General features: G+C 33.0%; 2 protein-coding genes and 1 long non-coding RNA gene across 5 annotated transcripts; 2 read left to right on the top strand and 1 right to left on the bottom strand.

Moving 5' to 3' along the window:
* Positions 1-1,387: 1,387 nt before the first annotated feature.
* Positions 1,388-8,969, bottom strand: LOC114170901 (uncharacterized). Its single transcript, XM_028056316.2, has 14 exons — positions 8,765-8,969; positions 8,571-8,661; positions 8,178-8,288; positions 6,646-6,743; positions 6,460-6,552; positions 6,172-6,308; positions 5,884-5,956; positions 5,752-5,797; positions 5,536-5,645; positions 5,176-5,283; positions 5,031-5,090; positions 4,430-4,491; positions 3,451-3,769; positions 1,388-2,640 (listed from the first exon to the last, which is right to left on the bottom strand). The coding sequence occupies exons 1-14, from the start codon at positions 8,837-8,839 to the stop codon at positions 1,825-1,827; spliced, it is 2,199 nt and encodes a 732-aa protein (XP_027912117.1). The 5' UTR covers positions 8,840-8,969; the 3' UTR covers positions 1,388-1,824.
* Positions 8,970-11,862: 2,893 nt separating this feature from the next.
* On the top strand, positions 11,863-18,811 carry LOC114166238 (ubiquitin domain-containing protein DSK2b-like). Of its 3 annotated transcripts, XM_028050947.2 has the most exons (10): positions 11,863-12,093; positions 12,183-12,426; positions 13,049-13,774; positions 13,930-14,144; positions 14,213-14,323; positions 14,776-14,834; positions 17,145-17,173; positions 17,562-17,651; positions 17,761-17,912; positions 18,467-18,811. In XM_028050947.2, the coding sequence occupies exons 2-9, from the start codon at positions 12,189-12,191 to the stop codon at positions 17,907-17,909; spliced, it is 1,617 nt and encodes a 538-aa protein (XP_027906748.1). In that variant the 5' UTR covers positions 11,863-12,093; positions 12,183-12,188; the 3' UTR covers positions 17,910-17,912; positions 18,467-18,811. The 3 variants fall into 3 exon arrangements, with proteins under 3 accessions (XP_027906748.1, XP_027906756.1, XP_085526187.1); XM_028050955.2 differs by lacking the exon at positions 18,467-18,811 and adding an exon at positions 18,077-18,344 and having other exon boundaries at positions 11,998-12,426; XM_085670061.1 differs by having other exon boundaries at positions 11,999-12,426.
* A 1,854-nt stretch (positions 18,812-20,665) lies between these two features.
* Positions 20,666-22,654, top strand: LOC114168146 (uncharacterized). The gene is made up of 3 exons (XR_003600622.2): positions 20,666-20,804; positions 20,913-20,984; positions 22,405-22,654. It is a non-coding gene; the product is annotated as an uncharacterized LOC114168146 (long non-coding RNA).
* The last annotated feature ends 3,948 nt before the right edge of the window (positions 22,655-26,602 follow it).

Here is a 26,602-nt window from a genome sequence, read left to right as displayed (position 1 = left end):
ATATCATATGGTGAATAATAAACAAATTTTAGCATTTTGAAACATTTAACATTTTTTTTTTGAAAATAATTTTCCTTCAGCCAACACTTGATTTACTTAATGAATTAAGTAAATGTTGCAAATTGTCTGGTCAAAGGTGCTAGCACACGTAGTGAATTTTAATTGCCTAGTGAAAATTTTGCTCACCCAACTACCAAAACTTTGATATTTTCAATTAATTGAATTTTATCCAACAATAATTGATTTGTCCGATGACCAAACTTTTGAGTTTGTATTCAAACAGCTTGTCCAACTATTAAAGATTTTAGATTTCTAATTAATTAAATTTCAATTTTTCTCACACAGCGACTTTGCATGATTAAGAAAACTTACACATATGACAAGGATCCAATTAGTTCAAATTGATATTTTCTTCATTTTTCATGTCTAACATAACATGTTTTGTTTTGTTCTAAACAATTTGACTTAATCATAATTTTTCATTACTCACCATACAACAAACCTCACCTTTTGGATTCATTCATTTAAATCAAACTATTTTGTCTCAAACTTAAACATTTCTATTCAAACAACACAATCACTGCATAAAAATTGTGACCATGAGAAATTTCACATCCATATCATTTACTTAATGTAGAGGAAAGTATGGAAGTGGGACGGGGAATTGGAGAGAAGATGAGGGAAAATTTTAGCTTTTCATTATGGGGGTGCAGGAAGGAAACATGGGGTACCAAGACCAAATTCCCAGGATATGGCATGTAGAAAAAACAATCTGATTTTTTTGTAGTAGCTATAGAACATGTAGTTTGACCACAGCACATTGTGTTTTTTCATTTCATTTGAATTAAACTGTACGTTTGAAACTTTTTGCATTATTTTTAATTCTATTCCTATTATGGTTTAGGGCATATGCAGGGGTTGTTTTCTACTACTGAAATAAGTAAGGATACTAAAAAGCTTAAAATTGAAATGAAGTATTTAGTAAGCAAATTGTAATTCTTTCAAAACCAACCTAGTTAAATAAAACTATTAATTGCTTCATTTTAAATCGATATATTACACGTATAAATTAGAGCTGAATTCGTAATATATTATATTTTCCATAAAATGTTTCTTATTCGATTTTAGGTACTACAAATTCATTAAGAAAAATTACAACACACATACATATATTATACCACACACATATTATAAATACTTCATATCAAGTTAATTATTAAGCTCAACAAGAACTCAAGCTCGTTGTGTTACAAAACTTTAGGGAATTTTACTTGAATAATATTTGCTTGGGCACGAAGTTTTGATCCTAAAATAATTAAATAGCTGATACCTAATTGTAAGTGCTAGTATTCGTCCTTGCTCGAGTGATGATAGATTAGTACGCCAGTTTGATTTGCTTAGGTTAATATCCTGTTAAGTTACTAATGAATCATATGATCAACCATACAGTTTTGTTTTGTTAAACTCTCATCCTAGGGCTTTGTATCTCATACAGATACCTAACAGACCAAGCTTCCCTCAGTTCTTTGCCACATTAAAAAGTGGAGGAAAGAGATATCTCTCAATGGTACAGACCCAGGATAGCCTTAAAAATATAAGCATAAGAACAAAATAGAGGAACTGGACGCAGTTTTAAATCACCAAGCTTTGAGGGGAAAGGGAAGTAGGAAGCTAAACTCTTTATGGCAAAAAGCATAGCTAGAATTATCTGCTTCGTTTTTTGCCTCTCAACTATGCTGGTCAGGCAGGAGGAAATCAAACATCTACTGCCACCAAAAATTTTCATTCATCGCTTGTTAGCTTGTGTAGAGTGCTGTTTCAGTGTTACTTCACTTTAAAGAGTTCAATCATTGATAATCTCATTATTTTCTTCTTCAAGTCCGACTCATTTGGTGTTTTTGCATCCACGTCCAGGTTGTTATCTGTTGTTTTTGCATCCATGTCCAAGTTGTGAGCTATCACCTGATGATTATCAGATTCTGCAGATTGTGACGCCGTACATGTGCTGTATTCATCCGTCTTCATTTGCATAGCTTGGTCTAGAAATGTATTGGCACTGGTTATTTTCTTCCTATTATTTGTCAGCTGTTTTCTGAGATAAATATTGTTTTCTGTGGAGTCCTTCGTCAAGGATGGATCAGCCTTCTGGCTTAACTTAACTACCTTCTGCTGCTCTTTTTTATTTTCCTTGCATTCATATTCCACAGACAATTTATGGTTCCCCGAGCCCATTTTCTTCCTTGCAATACAACTATCCTTAACCAGTTTCCGTTTCTTGTTTTTTCCTTGCCCGCATTCTGAATTTGGTATTGATAAAAGTTGTCCTTCACCATCCATTGACGCCACTTGATGGTTTACCAGATCTGGATGTGGCGATAGACCAATTTCTTCAGTGCCCTTAGTCTTTAGGTGACATTGTCCAGCTTCAGAATCCTCCCCATCCCCAACAATTCCACTACTCATAGTTTCAAGTACAATTTTGCCCAAAACAAATCCAGTCTCTGAAAGTTCACCCTTCCCAAGCATGTCATAATTTATCTTCAAATTTTTTCTTCTTCCACTCGTGTAAAATTTACCATCATTGGCCAGCCTTTTGAAAATTGTCTGAGCACGCTGCCCTGCTTTCCTGGATACAAATACCTGAAATCCACAATGATTCAGTTGGATCGGAGCCTTATGAATTAACACACAATAAGATCTTCAAATGGACACAATGATCCATTTACAAATTACAAGGGGTAAAAGATAGCTTGACTCTGTGGGATAACTTTGTAATCAAGAACTATACTACCAGTTTGGCACAAGGGCAGAAAGGATAAATATCCCAGTAAAAAATACAAAATGATCTACTGACATGTACCAATTTCCAGTAAGCTACGTTAAGTCTATTGATCAATGATTTAAAATTCGGATTGGTGTTCATCTTAGAAGGAGTCCCGGGCAATGGATAACTGGTTGAATGATTAAAAGTGCACGTATGCATGTATAATACTGTCAAAATATGTGGACATTTGCAGAAATGGGATGTTAGAACAATGATTAGTAATAAAGTCAAAATAAGTGGGGTAACACTCACCTTTTAAGCTACTTTTGGCAGTTAAACGCAAATTTTAAAATGGTATTAGAGTCAATCCTAAATCCATTACTGAGCCTCCTATTTGCCACGCTCCAGGCCAATAACTTCATGATCAGTTTTGTGGGATTTTATTAGAGTTTTGTGGGATTTTATTAGGCTTCAAGTCCAAATTCTAAAAACCTAATTAGAAACAATTTCTTTACAAGACAGCAGAGATACTTCAATTTGAGAGCCAAAAATGTTTATAATAGTTGACAAGGTCTATGTAGGAAACAAGGAAGTACCATAAGCCCTAACTAGTGCATGTTTGAATAGCCTAACCAATTAGAATAGAATCTGATCCCATTGCAACTTCATGATATAGATTTACTTACCATGTCAGATTGTGGAGAAGATGAGTATCTAGGCATGCACATGAAGTGATGAAGACTAGTTTTTTCAACCAATGCATGTGTCGAGCGCATCACCAAAGATGCCAATTTAGTAACTGCCATTGCAATTTCTTCATCTGATTTGTATATATTACACTTTCTTATTTCAGGTACAAAATTAACACTCATTCCGGCCTGTTCTTTAGCAAATTTAACACCTTTTTTCCACTCTCCATGATATAGAACAGATGCAAAAGCCCACACCACTAGGGGATCTTGAGGATCATTTACTAATGCCAGGTGAAATGCAAGCAATCCAATCCTGTAACATATACAAATATACAATGGTGTCAAACACAAACACCCATCACTTAGACAGAAACAAATTCACAAACAACATCCATCCAAGCCTTAGCCAAGTAAACTCCAGCTACAGTAGAAAATAAGGTTCCTTTATAAACCAGTTCTTCTCCCTCTCCACTTCCGTCCGTAAAACCTTGAAAATTAAGTCCACCATTATGCTGGTTTTTATTTGTCAAAGTAGATAGCTTTACTATAAAAGTAATTATTGATATGGATGTTGATTTGCCATATCAGGAACCAGGTCAGCTCGGCTAAATAGTTGACTAAAAATGGCATGATTTCTGTAACACAAATAGTTTTAAGAAGGTAAAATTGTCTACAATATATGGGTCTTAAACACTCAAAACTAAGTTACGAGCATCTAATATTTGAAACTTAGATTCAATAATAATTTTTCAACTCCTTCAATCTGGGAGTAAGGTTTCAGAAGATAGCTCTACTTTTTTATACACGCGTAAATGTTCAATGGGATATTTGTTCGCATTCAAACCTAAACCCTAAAATTGTTCCCAAAACCTGGTTGATAGACAAACTAAGCCTAAATTCTTCAGGTTAATAACATTTTTTTTCTTTATTGGAGAGGGGACTATTGTGATAAACGAAACTTACAATCACTCACCACAGAGTACAATCACAAGGTCGATCGCAAGCAAGCGACTTATCCAGATGAAAGAATAACTTCTGCAAAAGTAAAATCAGAACCATAAGTGAAAGCATGCAAATTGTATAACAAATGTATACTTTTATGAGTGTGATTCCGACTATAAGGCCACACTCGTTCAAGTAGGTGGAGATGAGAAGGCAAAAGGTAATCAGTATTTGGACGCTAAGACCTCATACCTTGACCTTTTTTATAGACATAATTGTGACCTTACAAAAATAAAAATCTTATCATCAGAAGAGTGGTAATAATATTCTTCTGTCCTTAGGATTCATGGTTCTACATGGAATTTCAGTTAGATAAGTGTGCAAATAATTTAGGATTACTCAATCAAGTTCGTTGATCAATTTTGAGTGACAACAAATCTTATATTAATAGCAAGCAATATTTGACTATACACATCAAAGCATTCAAATAATGATCCAGTTAACAGTGAACTAAAACTTATTGAAATAAATCCCTTCAGCTTGTAATGACTTTAGCATTTGCATTCATTAAAGCAAAATAATATCATAAGAAAGATGCTGCCTGTAACCAATTATTTGCAAAGCTAACTTACTAACAACATATTGGAAGCTTGATCATCTTCTTCAATAGCCTTTTCATCTAGATATGCTCCCTGTAACCAATCAATTTGTAAACACTGTATTTGGTTGACAGGCATATTATTAAAAGACTAAAATCGGTAACTTGAATTCACTTACATGTAAAGGAAGTAAAAATTTAAGCAATTTGAATTTCCAAAGTAGACGCAGAGATGGTTCAGCAGCTCCATAAGACAGCATATAGTTCAATTCAATCATAATTTTATTCTGAAATATATATATAGAAAAAGCAAGATGAGTAGTGAGACTTCAACTGTAATTAATTTGATATCCAAAAATAAAACCTTATCAGTATTCAGTGCAATGAACCAATTTACTTTTTACAGATGTCAATAATAAAGTGCAACAAAAAATGAGCATTTCTATACAACCCATGGACAACAGATATCACGAGCAGAATTATCATTTATGCCAAAATCAGGGCAGCACACCACCATCATAAAATTTCAATTGATGTACCTTGTCCAAGTTCATAACTAGTGAAGAATACGCCCAGAATGCAGCCTCAATGTCCCTTGATAATGATAAACCTAGCCGAGCTGCAAGTCTGAAGCCACGCAAAATTCTTCCTACAGACAAATTCTTACGTGTGACTTCATTTTCATAGTACATGCAAATCAATGTGATTAAGAATGCGTTATTTAAAGATGCTGATGAGAGTATGATGCTACCTACCTGGATCCTCTTTGAAGGACAGCTGAGCAGGGATAACAGTTTCTAGCTGAATCCACATCACCAATCATAATTACAAGTTGCACTCATACTTGGGGTTGTAAAAATGCATTAACACATTGAATAGAGAGTTACCTTTAAAGTCCTCAAATCTGCCATTCCATTGGTATAATCGTAGATTTTATTGGCAAAGGGGTCATAAAATAAACTGATACCACAATCAGAAACGGATTAATAATACAGAAATAAAAATTATATATTCAATATTAAAACAGATACTGTTACTTCAACTTCCTACATTGCAACATATAATCCAAAAATCCGTTTTAAAGAGCAACTAAAAACAGAAACTATGCACAAAAACAAATAGATTGCATACAAGCTATAGAAAATTTAAAGGAAAAAAATAAACTCCATTGATACCTATTAATTGTGAAGTCTCTACGCAAGGAGTTTTTGCAGCGAAATAGGTCTTTTTTATTACTGCATTTGGGCAACTGAGAGTACAAAAATTGTTCCTTCACATTGGAAGTTCGTGCCACTGTCTCAAAACTAGTTACCTGATACAATATAAATGTATAGGTTGATCAATATTTTGACATTACATTATTGAAAGCAGAACCTGCAAATGAGTGCAGACTAATAATACATGTAGTTTGTAGATAAAAATAAAAGCAAAGGTAATCTTGTATAACTACTTAATGGACAAACCTCAACTACAGAACCTTTAATATGAACCAAGCATATTGGAAAACGACGGCCAACAATTTCAGCATGAACTGAATGACGAAAATGATTTCTCACCTGTTAGATTTCGTTGAAGAAAAAAAGTGTATTAAAAGTGATAGTATCATATGCTTCCAATATAGTTCACAAATTGAGCCATTGTCATAAAACCTGCATAAGCTTTGCTGTGGTGATAACATCAAAATCTTTTGGAGTTCTATTGAGTATTAGATCTCTCACGCACCCACCTACTAAGTAGGACTCAAATCCTGCAATTCATAAAAGGTGAAAGAACGTAGTCATTATAAAAGAAAATGTGGGTATAACGAAATACAAAAAAGTTCAAGGTAAATGAAATTTTGTACCAATATATAAACAGGTATAGTACAAATGCCTAAACATTTTATTTGGATTATGAATGAAATATAAAGGAAAGAATTAGGAATGATAGAAATAGAGTGGAAAATATGTGTTGCTTGCATGGATAGAAATAAGAAAGAAAAAAGTACAACAATTTCTCTGTTTTTGTTTGGATGAGTGAAAAATAGAATTCAAAGAAACAAACAAATTGTATGAAAAATATCCTCACACTAATTAAAAAATATTTTTTCACCATAATTTTTTCTTAACATAATCTTATCTATTATTTAAAATAGTGTTATAAAAAAATGTTTAATTTTTAAGATATTAAAAAAAAAAATGAACAAGGGAGAGATCGCTTCCCTCCCATTCTACGCCAATTTTACTCAGGGGAGGGAATGTTTTCTGGTAAACAATAGAAATTTAGTATTTCTGTCCTATTTCTTTCCACTTCATTCCTACGCTAACAAACAAGGTGTCATACAACTGAGCATCCTTTTCAAAAAAAGGCGGAAAGATCACATAAACCACGGAGTATATCTCAAATTGTCTTGAGAGTGTTTTAAAATGAATTAGCACATCTTCGCAACGTTATATTCTTAATATCTCATAATGTCTTTATTAGCTTCCTATTTATTATTTTATGCTTTGTTCTCTTTTTCGAGAGCGAGTCATAGCGCTGATACAGTTGTGTCATGATGGTCCGTTGATCATGAGTTTGAATCCAAAACAGCCTCTTGCATGTGCAAAGGTTGCTACAATGGCACAACGGTAAAGTTGTGCCTTGGTAACTTGTGGGTCATGGATTCACATCTGAATACTTCTTTGCATTGCAAGGGCGAGACTACATAAATGAACCTCCTCCATACCTTTGCATAAATACGGTTAGTCTTCTTGTTGTACTGATGGCTTGTGGTTATACTGGTAGGACAACTATAGTACCTAATTACTAGCATAAATGGAACCACTATGTCAGTATTATGTATCATTTTACATAACACATCAATATATACTTCTCATAGTAATTATTCTTTCTTTCTAGTCCTTACCAATGCACTGTAATTCAATAGAATTATACTTTAACCTTGTTGACTAGCAATTCCACCAGCTCAAAGCTGCAAGAATGCTCCCCTGTAAATTATCCTTTGAGGTGTCTACATTATTAGGATTAACCAGAAAGGATACTCAATAACTAAATACTAAGACCAGACTTTCAAAATCAAGATACAAAAAATAAACTGGAAAGGAAGGCAATACTAATTTTTTATCATTATTTGTCAATACCAAAATTTTACCAGCCTTTTACGTGGCACACAACAGTCGATGTATAGGGATATTCTCACCTTTGCTCCGAAGAAGTTTCAGGACAAACATAGATGAGTGTGAAATCATAGAACTAGTTACACCAAGCTCCTCTGCATCCAAAGTCTTCGATTCTGATATGCCTATGCGATCTGAATAATAACTTCAAATTGTAACTATGTCTCAAAATGCATACAATCAATGGCTTAACATGGGTTTCTACGTATACAAGGTCTGAAACTGACTTTAGGTAACCACTTGCACTCAGTATCAGAGACTTAGCTATGGTTTTATGTGCATTCTGTTTGATAGTATCATAGTGACTCGATTAGAAAAATAAATTCAGATAACATGAAAGCGACAGCAGCAGTAGGTCACAAATTTTCGAATAACCGTGCTAAGCTGAAAAGTAAAAAACAATTAAGTAATTTTACCTCGGCAAATAGAGTAGTCCAAGTCTTGTTTTGGAGACGGTCTGTCTTGCTTTGATTGTTTGCCCGGTTTGGGAGCAGGTGAGTGAAAGTTCTAAACCAAAGAATCCAACAAAAATTAGAGAGATGTCACGTATCGCAATGTGTTTGAGAAAATGTCTCAACCAAAGTAAAAGAGTGGTGTGGTGTTTGTGCACCTGAGAGTTGACGAGAGTCTTCAAACGAGCAAGCATGCCATGTTTGTTATGGTTCATTCTGAAAGGAACCGCCATTAGAGCATGAATCAACCACTTCACCGCTCACTGAATCTCGTCTTACTTCATTTCAAGCGCCAAAAGATCTTTAAGTTTCTTCCGAGGATCGCCGCCCGCCTTTTTATACCTTACTACATTTTTCAACAGTGCCTTTGTATCACTTTATTTAATATCGCTACAATGCATCTATAGCATTATATAATTTTATATTTTCTATTAAATTAAAATAATTTTATTAGGTAATAAAATAGATAATCATATCATCTTCTCTTAAAAATAACTACATATCACGTAATTTAAAAATAAAAGGTTTAATTAGTCGAATAATGTTTGTTTTCATTCCGAAATTTCAGTTATCCATTTTTTAAAAAATTTCAATTTCATCTTAATTTTTAGAAAGTGTTTTAATTAAGTCTTTTACAGAATAAAAAGAATGATTAATGCCGTTGACAGCTTGTGACATGTGACATTACGTGACAAGGTACTTTCCAAGTATCATTGTCTTTATTCCAATTTAGTTCTTACATATATCTATTTGTTTCAATTTAATATATATCTGAAAAAAGATTAATGATATTGATTAAAACTCTCGATTAGTTAACCCTGTAAAATTCATCTTAAGTGTTTGCATATAAGTGTGAGTGTCAATTTCTCATTAATATTTGTTAATGATGTTGTGCGAATTGATAAGTTTAAATTATGAATAATTAGAAGCAAGGTTTAATTGTAGTTGTAGCCACTGTTTCATTGCAATCGATTTTAGTATATTAATAGTTCTCTTTTATATACTAGTTCAGTTCACTTCTATATGCTGCATAGGATTATATTTTTATAATTTTGTTTGTGCTGGTGGATCTCTTTTTGGGTTTATTTTATAACAAGCACACATGCACGCCCTTTTGGGGTTCTATGAAAAAGGAACTAATATGTGATTTTTTATGTTGTTTTAAGGAGTGATGAGAGAAAATGGTTTAATTATCCTTTTCAATACTGTTTTTATTCATGTGTATGATTTTGTATTGTTAGAAGGTATGGAGCAATGAGAGTTGACGGGCAACTCTAAATATTAAGCATTTAAAATTTTACATACGTCATCACTTTTAGATTATGTTTTATTAGATTTCAATTGGATCAAATTGTTGGAACTTATTTTGTTTGTAGTTTGGATTTAAAATAATATTATCTTGGTTTTCGATTTTATGTTATTCATAATTTTTATTGTGAATGATGTGTTGGTAAAATTTATTTTGTTTAATTTAAATTTTATTACAATTGATTGGAAATGTACAAGAAAATTGAAAATAAATTTTATACTTTTTATTTTGAAAAATACATATTATATTATATTATATATATATATATATATAATAATCGGTATGTAATTTATTCACATTATCTATGGATTATTACGTATTATGTAAATTACATATAAATTATTTTGTATATAAATTATATATGAATTATTCCGTATGTAAATCATTCATAATTACATATGAAATCATTCCTATGTAAGTTTTGTATAAATTTTATTATTTACGAAAAATTTTGTATGGAAAATTACATACAATTTTTTTTCGTACGTAAAGTTTTTGATTTTGACATCTATTTTTACGTACAAATTGTTTTTCATAATATCTAATCCGTATATAATATTCGATTACATACCAGTTTTAAGCATTACATATAGATTTTATCCGTAAAAAAATAGTTTTTTTAGTAAAACTACTTCAATGAAATAAATCTTTTAATAAACATCATCAAACCTTTAGATGACTTTGTTTCACAATTTTTATAAAACAAAGTTTTATCTTTCGGTCTGTCCATAATTATTTTTAAATAGATTCTAAATCTAGAATGTCAAAAATAAATTAATCTACATTTATAAAAGATTTGTCTTCTTTTATTGGTCACTACAAATAAATTACATTCTCATGTTTTGTTTGCACCTAATGTTTTGTTTCAAATAAAAATTATATATTTTCTATATAATTTTTTTAATAATTATGATAGAAAGTGATACACTCGACTACCATTCAACACATTCACTGTTCCTAAAAGTTAGTATAACTGCATTTCTAAATTCAAACTTAATGATTTTTGTTAAGTTGAAAAACAAAAATTCTCTCAGTAAATTGATATGCAAATTCGATTATAACAAATTAACTGGTTGATGATAAACAAAGTTTCTTTATATACAAGACATTATTTAAATTAAAGAAATCGTGGATAAATTTGATTAATTCAACATCATTCTTACTTATATGTAGAAAGAGTGTAATAGTTTGGTTTTCAATGACAATGTGGATGAATCCCATGTTATAAACATAGCTATAATTTGAAGATGAGAATCACTTAAATTATATATTATACTTTGACTTAACTTATATGAAAAATTCAAAATACATTATGAAATATACTTAATTGTATTTATTATATTTTATAAGTAATGTATCAATGATATTAAATGGTACAATTAAAACTAGTTCTAAATATACTTTGGTAGAGAAAGGATGCAAAAGCAAAAGAGACAAAACAAAGAAAGAAAAACAAAACCACACACAAATTAAACTATGTCTATTACTCATTCCTTAATATAAAAGACTTAAATTAGCATGAGGATCTTCCAGAATGAGAAGCACTTCTTTGCAAGAACATGAGGACAATGGAATGAGATATTCTTCTGGCATGATTAAAATTTAGTTTACTAATATTAATAGAAATGGATTAAAACTATATCAAGAAGTATACCTCGAATTAATTAAGGACAGTGTGGTATTCTTTTAGCGTAATTTACAAATTTCATTAAAATTTTGGAAAAAAATTGATGACCTGGCTATTAGTCCTTATTTAAAAATCTTTTCACGCGCTTGTTAAGGAGAGTGTTTGTTTAAATAGACTTTTCCAGAGCTGGGAAAGGATAACACTGAATGGAGGCGGTTGCCATCTTTAGTCACGCGCAGGCAGAGCAGTGGATTCAAGTTTCCAAAAAAGAAGAACATCAATTCTTTCCCGGCTTAGGTGGGTTAAGAAGTGTGGGGTCTCTCGCTTCTCTCTCCTTTCTATTTGTTTACTTTTTTTATTTATTTATTTTTTAAATTTGATTTTGATTTAATTTTAATTTTAATTTTCCGTTTTCATAGCCCAACAACACTCTCCTATTTTCAATCTTTTTTGCTAATTATTTTTTTCTCCACGATTTCTCCTGTTATCTCTCCAATCCTCATCTTCCTATTTCTTCTCCCTAATTTGGATTTCGCTTCAATCGTTCTAGGGTTAGGGTTTCGATCCTTTCTCCCTCTGATTTAATTTTTATCAAGGATTGCGGCACCTCTGATTCCCTCCCGTCGTGCTTTGGACGCAGGACACCATGGGAGGTGACGCAGCAACAACAGCTGAGAGTGCCACATCGGAGTCGAACGCCGCCGAGGTCAACATCAACATTCGTTGCTCCAATGGCTCAAAGTTTTCTGTTCAGATTAGTCTGGATTCCGTGGTCAGATCTTTCAAGGACGTTGTGGCTGGCAGCTGTGACATCCCCGCCGATCAACAACGGCTGATTTACAAGGGTCGGATCCTCAAGGATGATCAAACCCTCCAAAGCTACGGTATCTTGTTTGTTTGATCTTGTTACTATACGTGTGTTTTTCTTTGGTATTGACTTTTTTTTTTCGGCAAGTTGTGGATCCTGATTTTCTTGCTGTTAAATATATGTATTATGTGATCTATGATTTTATTGATTTCATGTACTCAAGTATATTAAGGATATTGTGGTTTGTAGTTTGTGTATTTTGCTCGCAGATATTGTTGATATAGTAATGGACGGGAAACTCTTTTTTTCTGTGGCTTAATGTTAGTCGTAATGTGGGGTTAATTTGTTGAGAAATTTGTCGAGTTGTGTACAGGTTCGGCTGGTGCTTGTGAAAGGCGTTACATGAATTTTTAATGCTATATGGCATGATTTCCTCAATATGACATGTAGTTGGGAATGAAAATGGTGCTTGTGAAAGGCGTTATATGAATTTTATATGCTATATGGCATGATTTCCTCGGGTGAGAATATTACATGTAGTTGGGAATGAAAATCCTCCAGTGAGAATATTACATGTAGTTGGGAATGGAAAATAATTTTTAATGCAGTCAAAATTTCTTTAGTTGAAGACACTGATATTTTGGAGAGTAGTTCTTTTTATTGATTGAATGTGACTCACTTTCCATATCTATTTATAGGTTTGGAGGCTGATCACACTGTACATTTGGTTCGTGGCTTTGCTCCTAACAACAACACTGGTGGGACTAATAGTGGCGGTGCCAATACCACAACAGCAAATACCACGAGAGGTGCTGGTGCTAATGAGGGTGGGGGTTTAGGAGGGCCAGGATTTGGGGCTTCACTCTTTCCTGGACTTGGTGGTAACAATGCGATGGGAGGCAGTGGCCTCAATGGCTTATTTGGAGCGGGCTTTCCAGACCTTGAACAAATGCAGCAACCGTTTTTGTCAAACCCCAATTTAGTGAGAGATATAATGAACACACCTGCTATGCAGAATTTAATAAATAATCCGGAGATAGTGCGGAATCTTATAATGAATAATCCTCAGATGCAAGAGTTAATGGATAGAAACCCTGAGCTGGCGCACATACTTAATGATCCCAGCACTCTTCGTCAGACACTTGAAGCTACAAGGAACCCTGAGATCATGCGCGAAATGATGAGGAATACAGACAGAGCAATGAGCAACATCGAATCTTCTCCTGAGGGATTTAACATGCTGAGACGCATGTATGAAAATGTTCAAGAACCATTTTTAAATGCCACCACAATGGCTGGTAATGCCGGAAATGATGGTGCAGCGGCTAGGAACCAAGCAACTAATCCCTCAACTGCTAATTCTGAAGCAACTTCCCCTGTACCCAATACGAACCCACTTCCTAATCCATGGTCAGCTCCTGGAAGTAAGTTTTCTTACCACAATTTTCTCCTCAGATAGTGACTGAATGCCTCTTTTAAATTATTTTTACTTCTGATATTATGGTCTATTTTCTAGCTGGTAGCTATGTTGTTCACTGGATTGTGAATTTTTCTGGTCTGTTTGATGTAATATTTGCAGCTGGAGGTGGCCAAAATAACACCAGAAGGTCAACTACTGCTGGTGGGGATGCTCGACAGCAGCCACCCACTGGCTTAGGAGGGCTTGGACTGCCTGATCTTGAAGGCATGATGGGTGGAATGCCGGATGCTGCTATGTTGACCCAGTTAATGCAAAATCCAGCTATTTCACAAATGATGCAAAGTATCCTTTCCAATCCACAGACTATGAATCAGGTAATTATTTGTTGCCTGTTCCAATGAGCTCCTGTTTTGAACTTATTTCTGACATTTTTTACTCTTAGATTCTTGGGGTCAATTCTGAGCAGCGTGGCATGCCTGATATAAATTCTCTAAGGGAGGTTATGCAAAACCCAGAGTTTTTACGACTGTTTTCCTCACCCGAGACACTGCAGGTAGACAGATTCAAAATTGAGTCTGTTAATAAATTTTTATTGATTCAATATTCTCAATTGTACAGTTGTATACATGTCTTTGTGTGCTTTATGTGTTTAAATTTTAGAACTTTTAGCCATGCTTATATACACTGCATGTAGAATGGTAATTATGATTGTTTTCTACAGCTATTTTGTTTTTGTCTCGTCTGTGGAAATTTCTAATAACGAGCATATGATCTAACTTGACTGAGAGTTGCATAATGGCCTCCTAGCTAAGGATTTGAGGAAAAAATTGAGTTTTACATCCACGATTAAGTGTGTGTGTGTGTATATATTTTGCATTGAAAAATTATGTCACATAAAACGTGTTTTAATATGAAAAAGAGGTTTTATTATTATATTTGCCGATATAATTGATACTTATTTTAAGTAATTTTCTCACAATGACGTGGTCCTATTTGCAATGGCAGCAACTCTTGTCTTTCCAGCAAGCTCTTCTGTCTCAGATTGGTCAGCAACAATCAACACAGTAAGAAAAGAAGCAATCATTGTATTTCTATTTTTAAATACCTTCTGTTTTTTACTCTGAATCCTTTTAGTATTGGTAACTGGATTTGTACTATAATGTGCCAATGCTTCAATCCTTTAGCTTGGTGAAGTATTATTTATCCCTAGTACACCTGTTGCAACTTAGCTTAGGCCTCCTCAACAGAATCTGACTTGAGAATTACACACAATTCTAGTAATGTTATTTATATATTTTGTGAATTTAACCAGAAAAAAGACAGCAAAAGAATAAAAGGAAAGAGTTTCTCACAGTAACCTCTTTTAGTACACAATACACAGGCCTAGCCTTAGAAGAGAGTCTTGCTCCTTCAAGTACTCTCAAAATACAATGTACCTGACACACATCATATGCGTATGAGAGAGACATGCATGACTGTAGAAGGGTTTCTAAAACAACAAAACTGCCCTATGAATTACTAAACACACATAACTGCCCTATGAATTACTAAACACACATAACTGCCATACTTCTCATAGACTGTCCTATCATTTTCTCGTTGTTACTTTTTTTTTTTATATTTTTGATGATCATTATTGGCAGATGCTGTTCGCATAATTGTCTTATCATTTTGGATATGTAGTCATTGTTGTTGCTTTTTTACTTTTGCTGATTATTATTGGCAGAAACTATGCTTCAAATACCAGGTTTTTGGATTCCTGTCCAGTAACAAGATGCCTAGGGTAGGAAAACAGAGATGTATCCACCATGGGAAACAGTTGTAGTCCAGTAGATATACTATTTGTTTGTTTTTTGGTTCACTTTCCCAATTTGTCCCTCGGCTCCTCCTGTTTCCCCACATGCCCAAATCCTGTGATGTCACCTCCCTCTTTGAGCCCCATCTGATGGTACCATTTCCTCCTTCATCAACAACAAATGTGGAATGTCGGAGAAGCTTTGAGAGGTTGTCTCAGTTAATGATTTAGGAGTTTGAGACAATGGTGAGAGAAGATGGTTGAGGGAGAAAGATAGAGGAAGAGGAAGGGTAGAATACCACAGCGCAGAACCACTGTTGTAGTGGTCAGGCGAACTCTGCTACCAGATTTTCCTTGCTTTTTTTCACGGCATCACCACTACTTTTGTTCTTTCCATTGTTGCACACGTTCAAACTAGAAGGCTGGATATGAATACTGATTTGTAGGCGTGTTAAAATAATTTGTCAATTTCTGTAAGCGTGATGCGTTCATTCCCTCTAGAATCTGGCACACAGATTTGGGTTTTGAGACATTAAAACAAATAGAGGAGTTTTGGAATATTTGTGTACGCCAGAGACAAGAAAGATTGTAAATGAGGGTGATTGTGGCTTTAGTGTTGTAGTTGGAGGCATGTGGAAGCTTCCATCCCACCATTGTGTTGTGCAGTTTGACCCTGAGAGAGGAAGGGAATAACGAGGGACACATTTGAAAAGAATAAGAAAAAAAAAAAATCTCACCCACTTATATTAAAATTAATGTTCCATGGATGAAATGTCTTTCTCATGGTTTGAAACTTTTGTTTGTCTCCCATGCTAGCATTTGTCTAACTGCAATCTTTTAAAGAGGAAAATTTTAATGTGTTTGTTTTTACTTTTTCTAGTTGTTATTCTCTGATCCTACACTTGAAATATAAGATTGAGATTTCTATCAAAACGCTCCTGAGAATGGGACAACCTTCTCCTACTCTAAACTTTCTGTACCATAGCAAGTGCCCTGTAGGGCTTTGATAACGTTCATTGCATTATGAAGGATCTAAGGAGAGAATCCTCCTTTCAAGTAGTTCCCCGTCATGAAAAGTTTTCCCTGTCTTACAACAGAGCTAAATGCTCAGTTCTCATAGCAAAATGGAATGAATCATCTTCTCTCTAACTTAAGCTAATCATTTATTCAATTAACTTCTCCAAACCATTTGCTTAATTTCCATTAATAGACGCAATTTCTCTTTCTAAACACTCATTCATTTTCATGCTACAAGTATCTAACAAAACCTGCATTCAACACAGCCAGTTGGGGTTTAAGCCTACATGGTTGACCTTTTGTTCATAACAATTGCATGACTTGGGTTTGAGTCCAGGGTGCCAAATATAATTTGAATCCCCATGAAAAAAATCATTGCTGAGGTTGGTGATTTGAGTTGTGGAGAGCCTTCCTTCAACTTAAACTTTCTCTTAGTGTGCACAATGCCCTTGAAAGGAAAGTTTTCTTGGAGGCAAAATAAGTAGTTATGGCTTGAATTTTATTTACTTTATTATTTCATGGTTGTTGCTAGCCTAATCTTCTAAACTGGATGCGTTTGCAGGGAACCAGGTCAAACAGGAGGAGGCACTGGTATGCAAGAGAACTCTGTTTTTTCTTTGTTTCTGTTTAGTTCTAGAAACTATGCTCTGGTAGTAGGTTTTTGGAATTTGTTGTGGCTGTGGTTTTGCATTGGAAATTCAAATCGCTCGGCTATCATTAAGATCATATGCGACCTGCTAGTACTTGATTTAGTTTGGATTATAATTTTTTGAATCGGTGGAATGTGGAATATGTCATCAGGTGTTCCCTTTGTACTTATTCTTTGCGAACTCTTTAAGGGCCCCATGCATCTATAGAGTAGCGAAGGGGGAGCTTTTAGGTTCTAAGGTGGCTGCTGGATGATGCAATTGCCATTTGATTGCATGCATAAATTAATTGTTTATTTTAAGTAATTGCTATTGAATTGTTTTAATGGTAGCACCGTTGAACAACATGGGACTGGAGATGTTATCGAGCATGTTCGGTGGACTTGGAGCTGGTAGCCTTGCTGTTCCTAACAGATCAAATGGTTAGGCATAGTTTCGTAATTTTCTGAATAGATTGACATTGTTGTTGTCTTTCTGCCCAAATGGTTTCTATACGTTCTCCCTAACTTGTGTGACTTTTTTGTTAACCAGAGCCACCAGAGCAATTGTATGCCACCCAACTTTCTCAGCTTCAAGAGATGGGATTCTTTGATACACAAGAGAACATAAGGGCTCTTATTGCCACATCAGGGAACGTTCATGCAGCAGTTGAGCGGCTTTTGGGGAACTCTGGACAGTAGCAGGTAATGGTGGTTGATTTTCCTTTCATGGAGGTTCTTATGTGTGTACTACTGAGTTTGGTCCCTTCGAATTCTGTTGTTTAGAGCGTCTTGTTTGGTATTTAAGTAAAATCAGAAATATATCCAAATTAAAATGGTCTGAACTCCGAACTGACATGGTGATGTAGGTTATTCGTTCGACCAACTCTGATCATCAATTCCCTCCTTTCAAGTTCTAATGGCAGTTATTTTCTTATGTACATATATCAAAACAAGTGTCAGACACTTGGCAGCATTGCTTAAATATTTTCAACTGAATTTATTTCAAAACTGTTGATGTATTGTATTAATATTCTTTTGGTTATACTATCTGGAACAGTTTAAGGTTGACTATGTAATACAATTTTTACGTTATCATTAAATCATAAATCATCATTGGTGTGACTTTGAAGGCAATTTCTGTTAATGTTGATATATATGGTGATTTATGCTTTTGAGTGATAGTATAAAATTATTTTACAATGTTAGTGTAGTTTTTTCTCTCACACTTTAATAACTTATAGCTACTGATTTGGCAGGTGGTAAGGGACACAGGACTAGCAATTAAATCTCAAACGCTAGAATCTGGTGTGAGATATTTATCCATTTAGCTTCGATTTTCGTCATGGAATTGTGTTTAAACAAATCTGTTGATTTTTTTCGTTTACATGATATCCAGAATTTAGTATTAAATCCAATATTACAATGTCCAATTATTAATTATACCTTCGGCTACAAGAAAGTACAAGGCATTTTGTACCATATACATGTAATTCTAACTTGCCTGTTTGCAAGCAAGGGTTGGGTTCATAGGTATTCTCCAATGAAGGGATTTACGTTGGAACATGAAATTTACATATATAATTATGAACTTCTGTTTGTTATTTTAGTTGTTAATCCTGCTGTAAATCCCACAACGATATTAATGACAAAGTGGCAAAAGAGTTCTTAGAGATCAATCTTTATTTCAAAATATAATTTCATCATATAGTTTCTACATAAACAACCATAACATTTTGAAAATTTTAGAAGTACAATTTTTATGAGCTAGTGTAATATGCCTTGGTTTTCTAGAATGAAAAGAAAGCTTTATAATATGTTCTTTGGAGTTTTATTATTTATAGTTGTAATTACTGCGCAATCACTGGTGAATTTTAAAATGCTCTTCAGATTTGTTCAACCTTAGTTTTAAGTCACTGGCTCAATAGGACCTGTAGGTTGATTCGAGGAAAATCTTTATAGTTAAAAAATGTTGATACTTGTTAAGAATTTTATGGCAGGCTATTTCAATTTCTTAAATTGACAGGATTCTTTGATCCAAATGTAAAGCAACAATAATTATATTTAAAATGATGGGTCGACTATTATTTTTTCTTTCTGGAAAATTTTGAATTTTATTAAAAGATTATTTTTGGTTCCTGTTACTTATTTTCTTCATTAGCTATTTTATATGCAAGAAGAATTACAGTAAAGAAAAAATTATTTGAATGGTATTCTTGTCTACTAATTTAATTATTGTTGTTTAAAAAACTTTACAACACTTTAAATGGAAGATTTTAGTAAGAATCTTAAATTAACACATTAGTTTTGTAAGAATATCATTAAAATATGATGATGTAACATATAAAGATTAAATTTAAGACCTTATATAAAGCTATGGTCTTAGAAAAGTATTCAATTATATAATTAAATTAATTTTTAAATTGCAAAAAAATGAAATAAATTGTGAATCCTATAAGACTTTAAAGCATCTTCAATATTTAAATGATGTCATGCACACTGTAATTATAATGGGTCTTATATAAGACTGGTTTTAAGCATAAACAAGTGTTTAACTATAATTAAATTACATTTTAAATGGTATAAGAGATAAAAAAAATATGAATTTTATAAAATCTAACAACTTAAAATCAAACTTGTAATATCTTAAAAAAATAATGTAACTTGAGGAAATTTATTTAAATAAAATAAAACATAATAAGAAAAGATCTAATAAAGCTTTTACCTAAAAAATGTTTTCACAAGGTGAAAATTTAGAAGGTATCTAATTCATTATTCATTATGTGTTTGTTTGGCCCTAGACTAGTCACATTTGGTAGCAACATGAGTTTTCTCAAAATTTGTTTAACCTGTCACATATCATTTAGCATTGAAGTAGTCTCATTTGTCATGCTTCAAATCTATGGATAACTTAACTCATCACAAGGTACTATAAAAGTTAAGAAAAACTTATTATTTATCTATTTTTTTTAAAAATAAATTAAACACATTTGTTGACTGATTATTTTAGAAAAAGTTGTTTGCACTTAAAAATTTAAAATATGGATTACGAATTTAATCTTGATAATAATTTACCATATCATGTATTATCATTCTCTCTCCCATTCTTATCTATCTGGTGCATATGAGTAAAACATTCACTCACATCTCAAACATAATATCAATTCAGAATTCCAATGATTTCGTGAGAAGTTTTAGAGGAATAAATGTTAGATTTGAAACCTTAAAGATATAGTGTTTGGATTCAATAGAAACAAATTAATAATTTTGAAATATGTTGAATATTTTATCTAAAATATGTTATTAGATGTCATGAACTTGTTGGAACATAATTGAATTCATAGTTAATTTGAAACTGAAAATTTGTATGCTCAGTTTTATTTTCTGCCCTAATGTTTAAGGGCTGGCCTTAATCTGTTGGACCTAAGGGCTGGCCCATAGGGTGTTAAGGCCACTAAAGCTGCTAGGGTTTTTCTTTCAGTCTCATTCTTGCAAAACAGAACCTAAAACGCTGCCCCACTTCTTTTGAGAACGCTCTGATAGGGTTACTTACGGCTGCTCTTGGTCAAGCTAGCTCTAAGCTCAGCTCGTCTTCACGTAAGCTAAACCTCAACCCCTACTATTTTCCTTCAAGGTTCTGTTGTTCTTTTCCCGTTAGAGGTCCACTTTAGTAACCTCGCTCCTGTTCTGTGCTACTGGTTCTAGTTCTTATATCTGCTCTTGGAGCTGTCGGTCCCGTTGGTTTAAGAGTTGAAGCCGAGATTAGCTCCTTTCCAGGTAAGGGAAGCTAGAAACCTTTCTATTTGATGTGATTGATGTTTGTTTTGCCTTTGTTCCGTGATTTCTGAGCTTGTATGCTACTGTGGATGCATGTGCTGGTTGATACTATTGTTTGAGTATGAAAATATAGCTGTTGCAGGATGAACAGTGGCGAGACCTGTTATTCTCGCCCAAGCGACCCGGTCTCGCCTAGGCGAGACTTGCAGAGAACAAACCCTAGCTCGCACTCGAGCTCTCGCTCAGGTGAAGGGTCTTAGTTTTGAGCGAGGTACTATCTTGCTCAGGCGAGAGATGCTCGCCTAAGCGAGAACGCGTGGGAGCTCGAGGTGTGTTGCTACAGTTGCAGTCTAGGCGAGGGACCTCACTTTTGGGCGAGGAGTGGGCTCGCTCAGGTGAGGGAGGGCTCGCCTAAGCGAGTTCGCGAAAAATCTCCCAGGGCCTCTGTCGCGATCTCGCCTAAGCGAGGGAACCCCTCTCGCCTGAGCGATGGCTTCTGGCTTGAGCGAGATGCGTTGTAGGCCTCGCTGTTTTCTTCACCTGGGTACTATAAATTGTTTGGTTGATTGATTGGTATGTTTTAAGTATGAAGTATGAGAAATGGTATGGAATATATGTAGTTACGAATTGAATTGATATATTGGTGTGACCTTAGCATGTAAAGTGAATGAGATGGATGATATTAAAATGGGAATGATATTGGTATGAGATGAGACTCTATATTCATGAAATTGGAAGAATGAGATGGCATGGGTTCAACATGGAATACGAATGGAAAGTGGTTACAAATGTTGACATGAGGTTTGAATGCATGATTATTGTTATTTGGTTGTTTGAATATATTTGGTATGTGTCAGTGCGTAATTCCTTGGAATCTCTAGGTGAGGTTTCAGGGTCGTGCTTCAGTGGTCGGGACATAATTTCATGGTCCCTGTTACTGGGTGTCCATGGTGGTGCCCCATCTATATAATTTGGTAAGGATTCAAGGTAAGGATTGCATCCTGACACTCTAAGGAGTCAGTTAGTCTCACTTAGAGCGGACTGACTCTTGTGGTGAGAGTAGCAGGAGGCTTGAAACTCATTAAGGGCTAACCTTGTGTGTGGGGGATTGAATTATTGTAACACTTGTAACACATAGCTCGGGGGTGAGCAGCTCGTGGGTGAGTAGAAGTATCCACCACAAGTGCAAGCATTCACTGAATCCGACCAGATTATATGTATTCGGATGAGTCGAGTCGAGTCTTAGTGTATTGATTTGGAAGGTCATAACATGCTTGGATGATGTGTGTATATTGGACTGTGGAGTATATCTGATTGCATGATGAAATCTTTTTGGCTCTAGCTTACCCTTTGCTTGTTTGATTATTTGTATGTTGTTCTTCTACCTTTGCGATGATCATCAATTTATTGATGGGAGCAGATGTGAGAGGTACTCGTGGTCAACAGTGGAGAGATGATTCCGTTGCATAGTCTACTTGGACTGGACTTCATGTCATTCTTGGGCTTTTCTTTAGGGCTATGGCCCATGTACTTGTCCGTCTTTTAGATTTCTATATGTTTCCATTAAACTGTATAACCTGTTTCTTTTTGGACATCGTGGTATGCCTTGGGTTGTAAGGAGTTAAGTTTAAAACTCCAGAACTGCGCACTGCTATATTATCTTGTGTGACGCTTCCTTTAATTATGTTTATTGATTAAATGGGACGTTACAAAATTAATATAGAAAAAAAAATTGATACTATGGAATAATACTCTTCAATTATATAGAGCAAAAAAAATTCAATTTAATTTAAGAAAGCGACGAGTCTAATATTTCAAATAAAATTCACAAAAAATATAGAAACAGTTGTTCAAAGTAATTTACTCAATTTATCTTACAATTATGCATAGTGTTCACATAATTAATTTTCTAAATGCTTTTGGTGTTGGATATTTGATGCCATAGATGGACTACTTTTAGAGTAATGTATGAGATATATAAGATGAAGTTAACCAGAGTTTGTATATGAAAGACTGTGAATTGTTTATGAGTGAAAATGAAATGATGGAAGGAGATTATAGTGGATCGTTCACAACTGATGAGATTTTTAAAACACGGGATGACCTACTTAAGTGGGTTTGATGTATAGCTTTTCTTCTTGTTTTTATTGTTATTATTGTAATATCTGACACCATCAATGGACATTCAGAGCGTAGGACATTTGTTTTGTTAGGATGTGAATAGGGTAGCAAGTATAGAAAATACAAGCTTGATTTGCGGTACAGTATAACCGTAAATCAATTTAGCGACTAATTATAATTTTTTATTCATAACAATATCTATTTTAGTAACCAGTATTTTTATTTTGTAAATTGATATTGAAATTAATCATTAAAATGATTAACAATTGTTTGTTACTAAAATTGGTTGTTAATGAGACATTTTCTTGGAGTGAAAATCATGTTCATCATTGCTCAAATAAACTCCCACACATATTGTCTCGTAATAGGTATAGAAAACTTGAGGATACAATGATGAAGAAAAAGGAGAAATCAAGGTATCAACCTTCAAAAGATGATACTAGTGTTGTTCAACCTCCTTCACTCCCAACTCGTCATGAAAAATGAAAGAAACCCATATAAGATAATTGAGTTCTTATACATTTGATAACTCATGACAAGTTTAAGAAAGAATTGTAAGATGTTAACTTTCTCTTTAAATCACCTTTTGTTTGGAACACAAGAAGTAAATATATTTCATCTTTTATATTCATGAATAATTACAATTTATTGTATTCTAATTATAATCTATCATTTTCAGTTTTAATAATGATTATTTTTAATTCATGGACAACTATTTATGGTTTCCCTTATTGAACACATTACTGTATGATTTTTCTCATTGCACAAGAACATCCCCCGATACACACACATATGAAACAAGAACTTGATTAGTAAGAACATCTATTGATCCACAACCCACTAACAAAATCATTTATTAGTCTTTTTTATTTCATTTTTTCACAAGTTTTATTATAATTATTTATTATTTTGAATTATATAGGTTGATAATTTGATATTTTTAAATACGTTAATACGATGTTCAATAATATTTGAATAGTGTCGATGTTTAATTTATTGGTTTGTTAAGCTGACACTTTAACTTTTAACTATTGTCTTTAAATAATGTTTTAGTAAAATAGGTGAACACTTTGATTGTGCTGTCATAAAATAATATTGTAAATCAGTGAGTCGAGTCAATTCACTTTGATTGTATGATTGTACTATAATAAATATATAAAATAATTTAGAAAAATAAAACATCCTTTAAGTGGATTATCTCGCCAACCTGTGGTGGGTTGAGTGAAATTACAAAATTTTTGTTTATGAACAGGATCGAACTAACTCATCTTTAATTCAATCCTTAATAAACTAATGTGTGTAAGTCAAATTTACTCACTTTGACCTCTTTTAATTCAAGATGAATGTGATTGAAAAGTTTGTTGACCTAATTAGTATATGTTAGAAGTGGAGTTTAAGCCTAACTCAATCTCACAAAATCGGCTTTTAAGGTGAATTGGCTTTATCTCTAGTCGATGTGAGACTTCCAACATGAGACTTCCAACACACCTCCTCACGTCGATGTATATTCATCTCGTGTGTGGGACTAGAAATTAATGGGTGGTCCGTTAGCAGTCCAATATCGGGGGGAATAGAATGTCCAAGAAAACTTGCTAGAATAGACTCTAACCTGACTTTGATATCATGTTAGAAATGAAGTTTAAGCCTAATTCAACTCCATAAAACTGACTTTTAAGATGAAGTTTGCACCTCATTTATATATTGTGAATTAACCTTATATATCTCGAATCGACGTGAGACTTCCTAAAAAATGCGATATTATTAGCATATGGTTTTCTTTTTCTGTCGCTTTTCTCTTCTTTTCCTCTTTTATAGTAGCTAGGGCAACCGGCACTCTTTACCACAACGATGTCGTTTTACATCTTCCTCATGCTCAGTTTTCTTTTCTTTTCCACGTGTCATGCAATGATTTTGTTTTACCTAAATTTGATTTTTGATATTAAAATATACATTGTCTTATAGATATACAATATGTAAACACACTATTTCATTTCATTTTACTAGTTTTTGTTTCTTTAAAATCACGGATTATTAACTTATCTTAAAACATTACTTGCTAATATCTAAATTTTTGAAGTTTAAAATTGTATTAATATTATTTCTAAAATTGTTAGAAAATATGTTGCCAGTGAAGTAACTTGAACTTTTAGCAACGAAAACTTTGTCAACTGTAATAGGTCATTTTCAAATTGAAAGACTGAAAATTCATATTGAAATTTGACGTGATTAAAACATCCCTTTGAAATTATAATCGCTAAAACAACACATTTTAATTTTAGGACTATGAAAAATATTTTTAAATTTAAGAGACTAAAAAAGTAATTTAAAAATTAAGGGAAACAATAATTTTTTATTTAAGAAGCTAAAAGTAACTTCTACATAAATTTAAGAACTTGAAAGATATTTAAACAAGAAAGAAATTGATTTTTTTTATATTATTATTATAATTATACATGTCATTATTATGAATGTTATTAGTTGCATTAACAAGAAGTGGCAAGTTGTTAGTAATGAGAGGACAAGAACAATTTCTAATGTTTGAGAAATAAAAAATATTTTTGGTTTACAGGAGATTAAAAGAAAATTTGATCAATTAAAACATATTTAAAGCTAAATCAAATTATAAACACAAGTGATTTTTTTTTTCTAGAAACTAAAGACTTTAAACCACTCATTCCTTCCCAAAATTATATTATTTTAATATAATTTCGAATTTACACTTTTCAATTTTCGAAGAAATATTATTATCTTTTATTTCCAAATAAATTATTTTCTGAATAAAAATAATGCAATTGTAGATTAAAAAATTAGCACCTATTTGTTCTTACCTTAAGGTACAATTATAACACAAAGGTAATCAATATTATTGAAGACTTTTCATTTTCTAATACAAAATAATGTGTCCCTCACTATAACCGTGATTTAAGGTCATTTGGGATATCTGTGGAAAATAATAAATAAGCTGCATTTTAAAACTAGTTTAGTAAATTAACTTTATTTTCTTAATAAATACATTCCTTTAATTGAGAAAACTAAAGTGATTAATTTAAGAATAAATTAAATAGACAAAAATGATACTTTTATTGAAAATTAAGAGCACTAATCAGTTTGAAATTTATTATAAAAGACTAAAATTCCACTTAACGTGGGAGAGTGAGCGTTGCATTTATAATTTAATTTATTACACATCGATTAAAAATGAAAAATATTTCAATATTTTTCGAGAGATATCTTTGAGCGCGTCTTTGAAATTTGAATTTCACAAAAAAACATTTGACTTCTAACAATTGTTATTACAAAACCAGAAAAAGACATAAACATTAATTTCTTCCACATATTTAAAATGATTATCTTTAATTATGTCATTAAAGACATCATAAATACTTTTTATGACAAATACTAGTTCTACAACAGAGAGTGAGAAAAAGGGAAAAGAGATTAAGTTAAAAATTTAATAAATGACGAACAAAAAAAAAGATAGAAATAAAAAATATATA

The sequence above is a fragment of the Vigna unguiculata genome, chromosome 2 (genome assembly GCF_037176805.1).
Source record: "Vigna unguiculata cultivar grain cowpea cultivar isolate G323 ecotype 2 chromosome 2, ASM3717680v1, whole genome shotgun sequence".
Classification (NCBI taxonomy): domain Eukaryota; kingdom Viridiplantae; phylum Streptophyta; class Magnoliopsida; order Fabales; family Fabaceae; genus Vigna; species Vigna unguiculata.
Note: the sequence above shows the minus strand (reverse complement) of the source record. Positions and strands in the feature narration are given on the sequence as shown.

Excerpts from the sequence above, each read along its gene's own strand:
- LOC114170901 (XM_028056316.2), bottom strand. The coding sequence starts at position 8,839 with ATGGCGGTTCCTTTCAGAATGAACCATAACAAACATGGCATGCTTGCT. Across the intron at positions 5,798-5,883 it reads CAGATTTGAGGACTTTAAAG|CTAGAAACTGTTATCCCTGC; the intron begins GTAACTCTCTAT and ends ATGTGGATTCAG. Across the intron at positions 5,091-5,175 it reads AATTTTTACTTCCTTTACAT|GGAGCATATCTAGATGAAAA; the intron begins GTAAGTGAATTC and ends GATTGGTTACAG.
- LOC114166238 (XM_028050947.2), top strand. The coding sequence starts at position 12,189 with ATGGGAGGTGACGCAGCAACAACAGCTGAGAGTGCCACATCGGAGTCG. Across the intron at positions 13,775-13,929 it reads TCCATGGTCAGCTCCTGGAA|CTGGAGGTGGCCAAAATAAC; the intron begins GTAAGTTTTCTT and ends TAATATTTGCAG. Across the intron at positions 14,324-14,775 it reads CCTCACCCGAGACACTGCAG|CAACTCTTGTCTTTCCAGCA; the intron begins GTAGACAGATTC and ends TTGCAATGGCAG.